The sequence below is a fragment of the Mytilus edulis genome, chromosome 5, assembly GCF_963676685.1.
Source record: "Mytilus edulis chromosome 5, xbMytEdul2.2, whole genome shotgun sequence".
NCBI lineage: Eukaryota > Metazoa > Mollusca > Bivalvia > Mytilida > Mytilidae > Mytilus > Mytilus edulis.
This window is the reverse complement of record NC_092348.1, coordinates 16,621,123-16,634,364: the sequence shown is the minus strand read 5'-3', so window position 1 is coordinate 16,634,364 and position 13,242 is coordinate 16,621,123. Positions and strand designations below refer to the sequence as shown.

General features: G+C 31.5%; 1 protein-coding gene across 1 annotated transcript; it reads right to left on the bottom strand.

Moving 5' to 3' along the window:
* Positions 1-1,847: 1,847 nt before the first annotated feature.
* On the bottom strand, positions 1,848-12,194 carry LOC139523111 (perlucin-like protein). The gene is made up of 5 exons (XM_071316892.1): positions 11,956-12,194; positions 8,091-8,182; positions 6,115-6,208; positions 3,018-3,225; positions 1,848-1,927 (listed from the first exon to the last, which is right to left on the bottom strand). Exons 1-5 carry the CDS (start codon positions 11,996-11,998, stop codon positions 1,888-1,890), a joined length of 477 nt encoding a protein of 158 aa, XP_071172993.1. The 5' UTR covers positions 11,999-12,194; the 3' UTR covers positions 1,848-1,887.
* Positions 12,195-13,242: the final 1,048 nt, after the last annotated feature.

Genomic DNA, 13,242 nt, shown 5'->3' with positions numbered 1-13,242 from the left:
TAGAACTGTCGTAAAGTAATGACAATTTGTAGATTTTTGAAAAATGTTAGCTTTAAAAATAAATCTAACATTGAGTCTGCGTCCTTTTAAAAATAGTTCAACTGATACTGATACATACTATAATATCCTTATAAAATGAAGGCCAAACAGATCTTTATAGTAACCTGTATTAAGAGCTGCCACTTAGGTAGGATAAGAATTGTCGCCTCCCAATATTACATCTTCAGACTTCTGAATGAAGTGTTGAAAAGTTGACAAAGTGATACTCTAAAAAAAAATCTCTCAAATTTGGATCTTGTTATTCATTTCTGACGTGATGCAGAGATGACTATATCACATGAAACCAAATGGACGCTTTCGTTGTGTTTCCCTGTATTGGCGGGCATAAGAAGTATTTTTCACACGATATTATACCTACTTATATTCAGAATGTGGACCTTTTTACATTTTTGTAGATTTGACTTTTTATTTAATTAATTATATCTTGACATTCGGACCTCTTTGTCAAATCTTCTAAATGTCTAAAATTTTTAAAACATATAAGGATAACTCTGCAATGTTTACGAAATATTATTTATTAATTCAGTTTTATAATGTACCTACTTAAAATGCATGTCAAAACTTTACCTGTTTTAAATACAACTTATATTTACACCCAATAAATTTCATATAATTATGGTTGAATATATATCACAGAAGGTTTAAATTTCAATAAATTTCGTTCAATGAATTTATATTTGTATTAAGTGAAGATTTTTTCTTTTCATTTTAAAGATCCGAATTCTAACACAAGAGTATGGGATTTCTCATAAGACACGATATGTACTGTTTTCTTTTCGTAATATCAACATAAATAAGAGATAAATAGAAATCTTCCTATCTTACTTAATTGAATATTAACTGTTAAGCATGAATTTGGGAATTACTATCAATATACGTGTGGGATTCTTTCTTATAGTTTTTTACTGGTTTTTTTTTTTTGTTACATTTTTACTGCAAACTTTCTGCCTAGATTCGAAAGAGCAGTTAAAAAATTCGTGATAGCAGATTATTCAAACAGAAGTCTAAAAGAGGTTCCAAAACATCTGCAAGAAGACATTTATGAACTTATTCTTGATCAAAACGACATACAAATAATCGAAAACGACACGGTTTAGTAGCAATCCTCTATCAAGGAAATCATGATAGGAAATACAAGCCCATGAATATCGTAACAAATTGGGAGATATATACTCCTTAGCAGGCGCTGCTTGAATGTTTCTTACATAGAAACGGAAAGGTCACATTTGGGAAGCTGAAATCTTCTCTTATGTCGTAAAGTTTTGTTTTCAACCGACCCTTATTGTCAATTTCTAGATGTTAGTCCAGATATGAGGCAGACTTAACTGTATCTGTTGTATCCTTTACCTTTAGTTCGTTGGGATAGATTCGTTCGACATAGTTACCAAATTTTGTATTATTTAGTGAGAAAACAGCATCTATTGAGGGAAACGTAAAGTTAGAGGATATTGCTAACTTTTTATCTTCTTTCCTATGAAGTTCCTGACATGATATGTTAAAAATGTACAAAATTGGAACCTTTCCCAAATCTTAAAGTGTTAGATTTATCGGAGACTTACATGCATCCCCTTCAAGCTTTCAAGCTTTTTAAACCGATTTTAAATAGAACAATGGAAATTATCAACTTTTATCATGTGAATGATGAATCAATAATAAATAAAAAAGTACATACAGGTGGGAGGTAAATATAGCAACAGAAATGATGAAATACTTGAAAACAATTCGTGAACATGTTCCTCGAAGTTTCAAATATAATTAAATATTGTTAATTGAATAAAAACATGTCCTTGACACCCAAATAAAAACCAAGAGGCATTTATTAAATTTCTATTTTCCAATACCATGTCCTGGCCCAGATTCAGGATATCTAAAAATTAAAAAAAAATGTATAAATGTATTCGAATACGAATTCCTTTGATAAATGAATATGTCAAACTGCTCTTTCTTACACAGCAGTTATCATTTTCTATGTAAAGGAAGAATACAATAAATCACAATTCTTCAAATTGCAAGCGTTGATATTAGAAAGGTCAGTAGTTTAAAACTTGTTTCCCTCGTTGAAACTATTTGACTGCAAGCGTCATTATATTTCGGGAAATTTGAACTGCAGCTACGGGATTAAAGAATGTTGAGAATACTACGGTAGTTAGGACATCGCGTTTTACCTATTATATGTATGATTAATGGCATTGCAGGTTATAGCCTGAGCATTCATAATACATATGAGGTAAACGTTAAACAATATGGTTGTGTTTCTTCAATTTATATTACGATAGTTAATTTAATTGTCTGTTGTCTCTTTCAGTATAATAAAACAATGTCTAATTGGATATTCGTAGAATAGTGAGACATTCATTGTCACCTCTGGTACAACTATTGGCCTTGGCTACGCCTCAGGGCAAATATATATTGCACCTCGGGGGACAATAAGATTACTTTTCCATTCATACACAGTCAATCAGCACTATTTATAACTACTTATACAGAGTTTAAAAAAAAGTCGATTAAACTATTTAAAAGCCAAGTAGAAAGGGATTCATATAAGTTGCAAAATGTGTTTCCCAATCCACTATAAAAACATGTGTTTAAACTAAATTGATCCGTCACAGTCTGTAACTAAACAATTAAGAATAAGTTGTTTGAAATATATTTTAATTCTGCTTATCCTTCAGCAAACGCGAACGAAAAATAGTAAAAAGAAATTAAATTTGTTCCATCTTTTTTTATTAGATTTTGTTGTTTAATTGGCAATTACACCACATTTTTTTTTATTCATATATTGAAAACTCAGACAAATAACACTTCTTGTCAGCAAATATTTTATTCGTTTATACTTCTACTAGCTGTAAATAATAGCAAACTAATACTTGCCTTTTACGTATGCTTTTCGATATATTTCATAATTATACTAGCGACATTTTATAATATCTTGTCTCGTTATTATATAGTGTACTTACGGTTTTTCACATATGTATCGGAATGATGGAAACTTGCAATCAGCATCGACCCAATGATAATTAATTGGGTGATAAATCGCCAAACAGTTTTCATTTCTGGCTCCTCCGGGTTCTCCTGGGCCCCAGTCATTATAATCTATAGGAGCATCTGTGCCTGCCCATGTCCACGATCCTTCAACAACTTCATCATCTCCGCCAATCCAGTAACCTATACATAATCAAAGTATAACCCTAAAAAAATAATTGATAAAAGCTCTCCGGATAAATAAAATTGTTATACATGAAAAGAATATTAAACTTTCATTACTTTTGTAAACATGTAATAATGAATGAATTTACTGTAGTGCAATAAGAAACAAAAAAATAATTTACTGTTCATATATAATAAATTAAAAAAAAACATTATGAAAAGTTGAACATGATTTTAAAGACATCACAAAGTCGATTTAGCTGTAACATAAAATTTGTTATTTGTTCTCGTTTGAATTGGTTTACTTATGAAATCAACGAAAAAAGGTTATACTCTTTAGAAAAATACAGATTTGTCATGAAATAAAAAATCCTACATTATACAATTTCCAGATGAAAAAATGTTTTCTCCATTATTATTTCAACTTGAACACAAATTACAGGATAGTGTAGCATATTTCTTCCAACTTGAACATTTATTCTGGATTGTTTATAACAAAGTTTTTTAAAAAAAAAAGTCCTTTACACGGAACACACAGTAACATAACTCGTAATTGAGGGGATTCCTAATCGCGATCCGTTCATTTGTTAATACACAATGTATTCCAATCAATCATTTGAAGACCAACTTATCCCTCGTGCTTCGAGTAATTTAGAGTATGGTACAATAAATATCATTATATTCTTCATGTTAGAATGCTAAAGTTTGGTTGGTTAATACTAGGGAGATATTTACTATACCCCATGACTCTATTACCCTTTGCAAAGACGCTTGTCAAGTTCATCAACTTTGTGCTTTATCATGCCCGGATTTGTTGTTGTGTACACGATCGAGGTCTAGTTTATCATTTGAAAATTTAAAAGAAAGCAATAACAGAACATTCAGTATAATTAATTTTTAAAAACACATATCTGAGAGGGTGAATGAGCAGATTTTCACCCCTCGAATTAACATTGTCAACTTTGCATGTGCCTGGGTTAACAATTTTGATTGCATAAAAGTGTCTATAGATTTCCCCAAAAAAACTAATTTGGGTGGCACAGAAGCTGAGTCTCTAATTTTACATTGAAATATAAGAATTTCATTTGTATTAAGGCCAGTGTTTTTGACTCCTTTCTAGGCAACTCCTATGCATGCGTTCCTTCCATCTGAAAATTACACAATTATTATAATAGTATATCGTTCCGGACATTTATTGGTGCGGCCTTACTATTTAATTTGTGATTCGGTCTGTTAATATTAGTTTAAAAGCTCAATAATAAATAACATATGCGATTTTACGATATTTTATTGTGCGACGTTCACACAGTGTCGATTATGGCTCTAGTTGGAGAACAGATACTTGTTGAAAAGTGAACAAGGGTTAACCATGTAATTGACAGATTCGATCTATAAAAACTCTTTGTTATATACTAGTATGTAAAAACGATGAGAGGAATATATTTCAATCCATTATATAAATTCAAACAGACCTAAAATAAAAAATCCACTTGCTCGAGTTCGCTTTCTTTTGATATCTTTATTTATGTTTATGTCGGGTTAGATTACTTTCAGCAGTCCTTGGATGTCACCTCGATAGTGAATTAGATAGCGTCTATAGTGCCTAACAAGATTTTGTGAGGTAGACGAAATTGACTTTAAAACGATCGTATTGACTTTTGATGTGCAGAAATAGGCAGATCGGACATATTTTGACTTTAGTTACTTACTTCTTAAGTTTGGGATTAATTGTAATCAACATATTCCAATGAGACTGAAAAATGCTTTTTTTTATTATGATAAATAATAATTTTACCTGCCGTAGTCGTGCGTAAAATATATTTCGGTATTTCTCTTACGAAAATGACTTGTTTAATGGAACAGAACGTATTATTTGTAAACTTTCTTTTTACTCTTCACAATAGGCTTTTAAAAAATAACCTTTCAACTGTATATTCCGAAAATTTTGTGAAAATCGAATAAGTGGCAATTCTTACCTTTCATACCTTAACTTTCATTGATAAAACATAATATTGACTCGTCCAGTGTCCAGTTTGAAGGTCATTTTAGTTACCGTACACATTCATGCACGTTCTAATTAATCAATAGTCATGTATGAAAAGCATAAACAAGTTTGAAGGTAAACTAATAACAACTTAATCCAATCAAATTGCCTACGATTCAATAACAATGACCAGTCCACATCATAAAAATGTATAGGGGTAAACTGGGTAGGGAGAAAATGTCAGATATATCAAGTTCATTATTTTGCAATAACGAGTAAAAATTTGTTAACCAATAGATTTGTTATAATTTCATAAACATGTCGTTATGTATTGGTATAGTTTTTGGATCTTTCATTAGCGTATATAAGGCTGTAGAAAGTTTGGCCTTCAAAAGTCAACATAATCATTGACTTTATAAAGAAAATTCGCCTTTTTAAAACATTGAATGTTTCACAAATAATACGCGATAACAAAGCAAAATCATTTCTTAAAACACTGCAAAAAAAATAATTCTGATTGATGCAGTGGTATTGTCATAAATTGCACTGGAGTGAACAGTGGTACATCAAACGTCGAATTCCCTCACACAATGTTATCACACACTATAGATTAAAATACACACGAAATGCTGATACATTTTATCGAACCTATGCATTGTAAGTTGTTTATTCTAGACTCTTTTTTTATTTTTAAATACGATTAAGTATGTTATAAATCAAATTGAGAATTTGAGTTTAATTGGTGAACATTAATTTGACAGTTTTTTTTTTTTTTAATTTTTATCAAGCAGATAAATTGGAAATTCCCATTTACATTTTTGACCTTTTAAGAGACGGTATGAATTAGTATATACATCTACAAGGAAACTTTATAGATTAGAAACCCTTAAATTTTAAATACTCCTTCATTTTTAAAGACTTACTGTGTCCAAACGCAGCTGCAAAATATCTGAGGTAGGCATTCTCCGCAGCAGTTAGAACTGAAGCTAACTCAGCTCCATGGCTTCTACAGGAACTCTTTTTTTTAAAGAAGATTGTACCCATATCAATAGAAATTTAAAACAAAAAATACCTTGCCAATAGTGAATAAAAAAAACACAATGATATCTTATTGAATAGGAGTAAATGATCATAATTCATAAATAAGGTACTAATCCAACTCATATTTCAATTGAGTTACATGATGGTAGGTGAATCTCAGAGTCAGAGTTTCCTCAATCATTTGTGCGCTGGAATTTATTCAATATGAAAAAAAAGCAATTTAAATAGTTACTAGGAGGCGTAATGATTAATTCGGAGATGTATAGATAATTTTAATAAAACTACACACATTCAGAAATCTGTATTGAAAAATAATTTATAATTTATAATGAGACGTAACTAACCACATTAGTTCGGAATACCTGCTGATAAGCAATAATACTAGAAGCTATATAGGTCCCTGTATGGCCTCAACAATCATACCGCATATTGAACTATAGATAGTATCATCAAAATATGTCAATGCAAATACTTATTAACTGCCTATAATTTGTTCAGTTGTTTACTCTGATTCTTTCTTGGAAATATTTCATTTTAGACATCTTGTCTTAGAACATGTAGAATAATGTCAAAAGGAGACTTAAAAAATAAGAAACAAGAATGTGTACAGAGTACACAGATACCCTACTCACACTATTTTTTTTTAATTCAGTGGACCGTAAAATGGGGGTTAAAGTCTTATTTTCTATTAATATTAGAAAGATCATATCATAACGAACATGTGTATCAACGTTCAAGTTGATTGGACTTTAACTTCATCCAAAACTACCTTGACAAAAACTTTTACATGAAATAGGACAGACAAATAGACGGACGGACGAACGGACGGACGCACAGAACAAAAGGCGGGGCATAAAAAGATATCAGAGAACGGAAATAGTATTAAAGGGACTTTTAGATCTTACAGAAAATTAATAAATAATTTCTGCAAGCTATACTTTATTGTTGTTTAAACATTGGTAGACATTATATTCGTGATTATTTTTGCCCGAGCGATATTGAGGGCTAAGGTAACACGAATATAATGCCTACCCATGTAAAAACTACAATAAAGTATAGCTTGCATCAATTATTTAGATTCTGATTCAGGCAATTAAGGTAATGTATATGTCTGATGTGTATAAGTGTAGCGTGCTTGTGTATCCTCTTCCCTGAACCTCCCTTTTTTTGTAAACAAGCAAACGACTGGCATTGTAATTTTAAGAAGAAGGTGTTTTAACAGCCAGAATGAACTGTTGTCGTATTTAGGTCAAATATGTCTATTTCGAACTGCAACACATTACAGTCATGATAAATGAAGTAGTAACAATATGTGCATCATTTAAGAGTTTGGAAGTGTTTTACGTTAATGAAATCATGATAAATGAAGTAGTAACAATATGTGCATCATTTAAGAGTTTGGAAGTGTTTTACGTTAATGAAATATATTAAATACATGACATTTTGATAAAATTCATTACTTTAAAGTAGTCAATATACGTATGTGCAAACAATTTTTTTTGAATTTAGAGCATGGTTTTTTTCACAAAGCTAAAGAAGCACGTCATATTAGAATTCCTCTCGAAAGGATCTATTTGTGTATAATGTTTTATTTTAGTGCCAATCACTGGAGGATGACAACATTTTTAATTTACTTTTTATCAGTTTTCACCCTAACATATGTTTGCACCTAGAAAAAACATTATGTTTTCTGACAAATATTTGACATTTTCAAAATCTGATTGGTGGTCATCAATTTTGTGATATTCAAAATATAAATTCAGTGGCCTTTATTTTTCCTTTATCTCGTCAGATTTAATACATTATTGTCAGCGTTTTTGCATTTTTGTCTCATTTCGTAATCAAATTTTGAACTTACCGCTGCTGAATGCCATGGTAATGTCGTAGTACTAAACCAGTAACAGGTTTTCTCATAATGCTGCCATCCGAGTTGACACTCACTCGAAACATCTAAATACATATATGAAAGGTGAAGTAAATTATAAAAGACGTTTGCCGAAGACTTTGTGTATCACATTTTATGCTAGAAATATATTAGATTTATGAATTAGATTTAAAAATCTTAAAATACAATAAAAATGATATTCAGCTTCTGTCGTGTGACAATGAAGAATTAATGCCGCTTTAATATTGTTACAATTTTTTTACTATTTGTGTTATTGATTCTTTATTGGTGTCTATTTGTTATCATTACATGCAATGTTCTATAAATTTGTCAATGATTGTTTTGGTGACGTATTTGTTTACGTATTCTTAAGACAAATTTCAACCGGCACTTGCAGAGAAGCACTCAAGGGATGTTTTAGTGTGCGAACTGGTGACAAAATATTACCTCCCCTGTAAACAGTGCGCTCTTCTGACTAGAGGTAATTGGTAAAAAAAAACCGGATGATGCTGTAATTGTTTAGCTTGTTTAAAATGAGCTAGCATAAACGAACTAAGACGTGTCAACATAATGTGAATATGATAACGAATCAGGTAAATTATTTCTTGTTAAGTTTATCAACTCATCGTATAATGATATGATAGGTAAATGCGTGAATTTTCGATTTTCAGTGTCGTCAGGGATCAAACTTGTAATCATGCCATCCTTTCATATTTTTTTTTAAATACTATCCAATGGTCGGAACATCTTGATTTTCTCCCAATTTGTAAAGTTGATTATGTGGCATGATACATATTTTTATCGGGGAAAAAATTTATATGCAGCAAAGATTGGCAGTTTTTAATTTGTGTTGCTATATGAAATAATGGGAGGTAAATTAATGTATAAGAAGGCGCGCTTTTTCAAATAGTAAACAATTTAATTCAGATGCATAGTATTTTGTCAAATGATAAAGAATACCGTAGAAACTTACTAGAAATTCATCTAATTTATAAAATATATACAACATGACATACTGAAATCTGAAAAGGGGTTAAACCACTATACCTTGAACAAATTCAGTTAAAAAAAGGGGGGGGGGGGTGAAAATGCAACGAAATTTAGATTATATGTATCGGGGTCTACAACCAAAGGAAGATGGGACATGCAACTAACTACTTTTTCAATTTGATTGTAAAGTAAAATGGCTGGGTTTTTTTGGGGTTTTTTTTTTAGCATCTCTGTTCAAACGTACGTTGGTCTAATATTTTCAGGTTCTCTTTGGATTGCCAAATAATATTATTATCACCTAATTGAATGTTCAAATCATTTTTCAGTGATGTTCTGTATGGAAGGAAGACTGTCATACAATCCAACAGTAACGGATGGCCCGTTAAACTAATTGCTTAACATCAATAACGATGTAAGATTCAAGTGTCTAATCCAGCACAAGTTTAGCCAGATTTTCCACACTAGACAGTATCTGACATTGACAGGATATCAAACGGATGTTTTATGGAATGATTCTCGCGTACATATGACAATCATATGCATAGGAATGTGGAGCTAGACTCTTAATTTCCAATATAAACTCCGAAAAGACAACAGCATAGAAATGTACATCAATGAGAAACATTCTTTGTGAATAAATTCCTTCCAAAACTTAAATGTGTCATTAGTGTTGCATTATTTATCAGTAGAGATAATAAGATTCCAGTCAGATTGCCCAACTGAAGGTTTTTGTTGGAAATGTTTGTAAATCTTGGTTGTTTTGCAAGACAAGCTTGGCTGTGCAGGTTGCTCGGCCGCCCCTTTCCGTATGAGACAATATTTTGTTTATTACTAGTATATACTAAATCACTGACGCAAGACTGGAGCGGGCCCCCTTTTAGGCAGTTAGTGCGAATCACCTTGGGTTTCAACCATTACATGTCAAACCAGGGGAGGGGGAAGATTTTTTCATAATAATAATACATTGAGATTTAACATATACTTTCCTATATGTAGTGTTTGTTTTAAAGTATTGCCAACAAAATTCCTCAAATTTGGGATCATAATATTGTTTGAGAAAAACACCTTACCCCCTGTACTTCATAAAAGTGCAAAGTCTTCTTCAACACACGTGCATGGTTAAATTGGATCACGTTTTTTCTATTCCGATATTATAAAAATTCGAAGGTTCATATCATTTACAATATCATTCGACATTTTTCTGGGATTTTTTTTTTTACTACCAACGTTTAACCTCGAGGTTACATTGTAGTAAAAAAAATCCAATAAAAACGTTGAATGTAAATGATATGAACCTTTAAAGTGTTATATTATAGGACTCATGTTTTTCAAATATAATGTGTTGATCAATTATGTTATGATGAGTTTAATAAACTTCACATTAGGTTATTTGTCACGTATATTGATTACATTATATCGAGTTGTCCTAACGATACACTTGTCGGTGTGCTCGATCATACGAATTTGCCGACATTCATATAGACGAAATGACCCAACTTGGAAAAATTCTTGTGACGAAACTACATTTCGGAACATGTTAAAAATTCGATACTCAGAAAGCTGCATTATTAAGGTTTGATATATATGTTTTTCAAAAAAAAAGAAAAATATGCAGTCAAATCTGGCAGTTTTTTACACACCCCTATGTTGAACAATAGATTGTAAATTGTCTCTCCTTTTTTCTACCTTTTCTATCTCTTTCATGAGAAGAGTGATTTTTCTATTGTTCTAGTGTGACTGGAAATCCAACTGCGTGTTGTTGCTGATGAAGAAAGAAACAAAATGTTTAGTTTTGATTTTTTTCGCTAGCTATAATGGAGACAGGAATTAAACTCCTTGCAGTACATTACATGTATATGTATATGGATTTTACGTGCAAACCCATACCAAACAATACAAAAAAAGTCAAATTGGCTAGACTAGACCAGACCAGTATGCAGGACATCCGCTCTTCTAAATATGACTCGAACTTCTTTTGAACAGAGTTTTACTGTGCGTATTGCTGTGTGGTGATTGTTTTTTCTATATTGGTTAGAAGTACAGGGATAGGGTTGAGATGTCAAAAAACATTTAACTCCGCCGCATTTTTTGTATCTGTACCAAGTCAAGAGCCTTTGGCTGTGTTATTTTTGTGTGATTTTAGTTCTTTTATATATTTCGGAGTTCAGAATGACGTCCATTATCACTAAACTAATGCATATTTTTTAGGGTCCAGTTGAAGCACGCCTCCGGGTACCTATTTTCTCGCAGTATTGAAGACTCGTTGGTGGCCCCCTGCTGTTTTCTGCTCTTTGGTCGGGCTTTTGACTCTTTGACACATTCTCCATTTCCATTCTCAAATTAATTTGTTAAGTATATTGTTACATTGAAAATATGAATGTAGATTTCTATATATATTGTATTAACTACTGGTTAGTATAACACATTTCTACGTCATAGAGACATAACGCTGCATTGGATTTGTCAAGTGAGCATAATGTCTTTCTTGCATTTGAATTTTAGTGCTTGGTTCACACAATGTACATAGTTTCATGAACATAAGATAAAGCATACAAGAGTGTTGTATTCACAAAAGTCATCCTGATTAGTATAAATTTTTAAAATGTAAAGAGGCAAAGTATTCAAAAAATATTTTGGACAAATAGGCAGACTGATTTGTATAAACTTGATATCTTTTCATTTGGGGTTTCAGATAAAAAAAAAACTCCCGATTTTTTTTAAATATCCTCAATAATTGTCAATCTGGAAAAGAAAACAAAAACACTGATATGAACAATTAAAGGAATCACAGTTTTCGAAACAAAACATGAGAGCTAAATCATTAGCGTTTCAAACATATCATTCTTACCTGAAAGGAGGAAGAAAATCCCAAACAGTACAGCGAGAGTCATGACAGAAGTCGACAAGCTTAGTTAAGCGATAAGAATACATGTATAGATAACTGGTTTGACTTGTACATAATATATATAAGGCTTTGTTTGATTAGTGAAATCAAGTATTCTGTTTTACATGTTTGTCTGGAATTACTTATTTTATACTTATTTTATACTTTCAACTGACTAATTGTTCTCGCGGAAGTGTGCTCGTCTGGAGTGCTAGAGGTCGAGTGTAAGACTGAGTCAAAATATGAAATGGAAGCAAATGAACAATTACTACTGGTTTGCTTCGGATTTAGACTAATGTGTCTTGGTTTTGAGATAACCTCGCGACTGTTATCTAGTGAAAAAGTACGTTCAATATTTGGCTTTTTCGACTGCAGAAGTGTTTTTGTAAAGTATTACAGATGTTATGAAGATATATGTAGTAGCGTAAACAGACAACAATCAACTAATCTTTAAATTTTATTATAACAATATGGTATTTGAATTATCAACTGATAATTTAAAGCCACCTCGTTGTGAAAAAGCCATACATCATCAATTAAAGTTGGAAGGGAGATAAACTTTTATCACCAGATTTTAATTCGTATTAGGGTCGCAGGTGTACTGTCACGTTATTTGCAAATATTTATTGGGTATATTTACTTCAGAAGAATCATACAATTCAAAAATGCAATAAAAATGGAACATAAACCATTAAAAGGTTTGGTTAATGGAAATGCAAGTATATCTTTTTTTTGTCTGTGTGGGTTGGTTACTTTATTGGCATTATCTGTACAGTTTTCTGTTTCTTGGTAAACTTAATAAACGAAAATGAAAAAAATATGGTGCATTGAATCATTGCACAAAATCCATAAACGTGAACATCCAATTTTATTCATTTGTACAAAAAAGGCAAGTGAAAGACATGAATCAAATCCTTTTCGGAAAATGTAATTCAATTAGCCTGCTATTGGTTGGTTTTGTTTTCATGAGCGTCACTGATGAGTCTTGAGTAGACGAAACGCGCGTCTGGTGTATTAAATTATAATCCTGGTACCTTTGATAACTATTGTTCATGCGTCGTTAAATATAATGAATCTGATGCGACTGCCATACAAATGAGAGGTTTAGCGCTGTAAAACCAGGTTAAATCCACCATTTTCTACATTGAGAATGTCTGTACCAAGTCAAGAATATAACAGTTGTTTTCCATTCGTTTGATGTGTTTAATCATTTGATTTTGCCATTTGATTAGGGACTTTCCGTTTTGAATT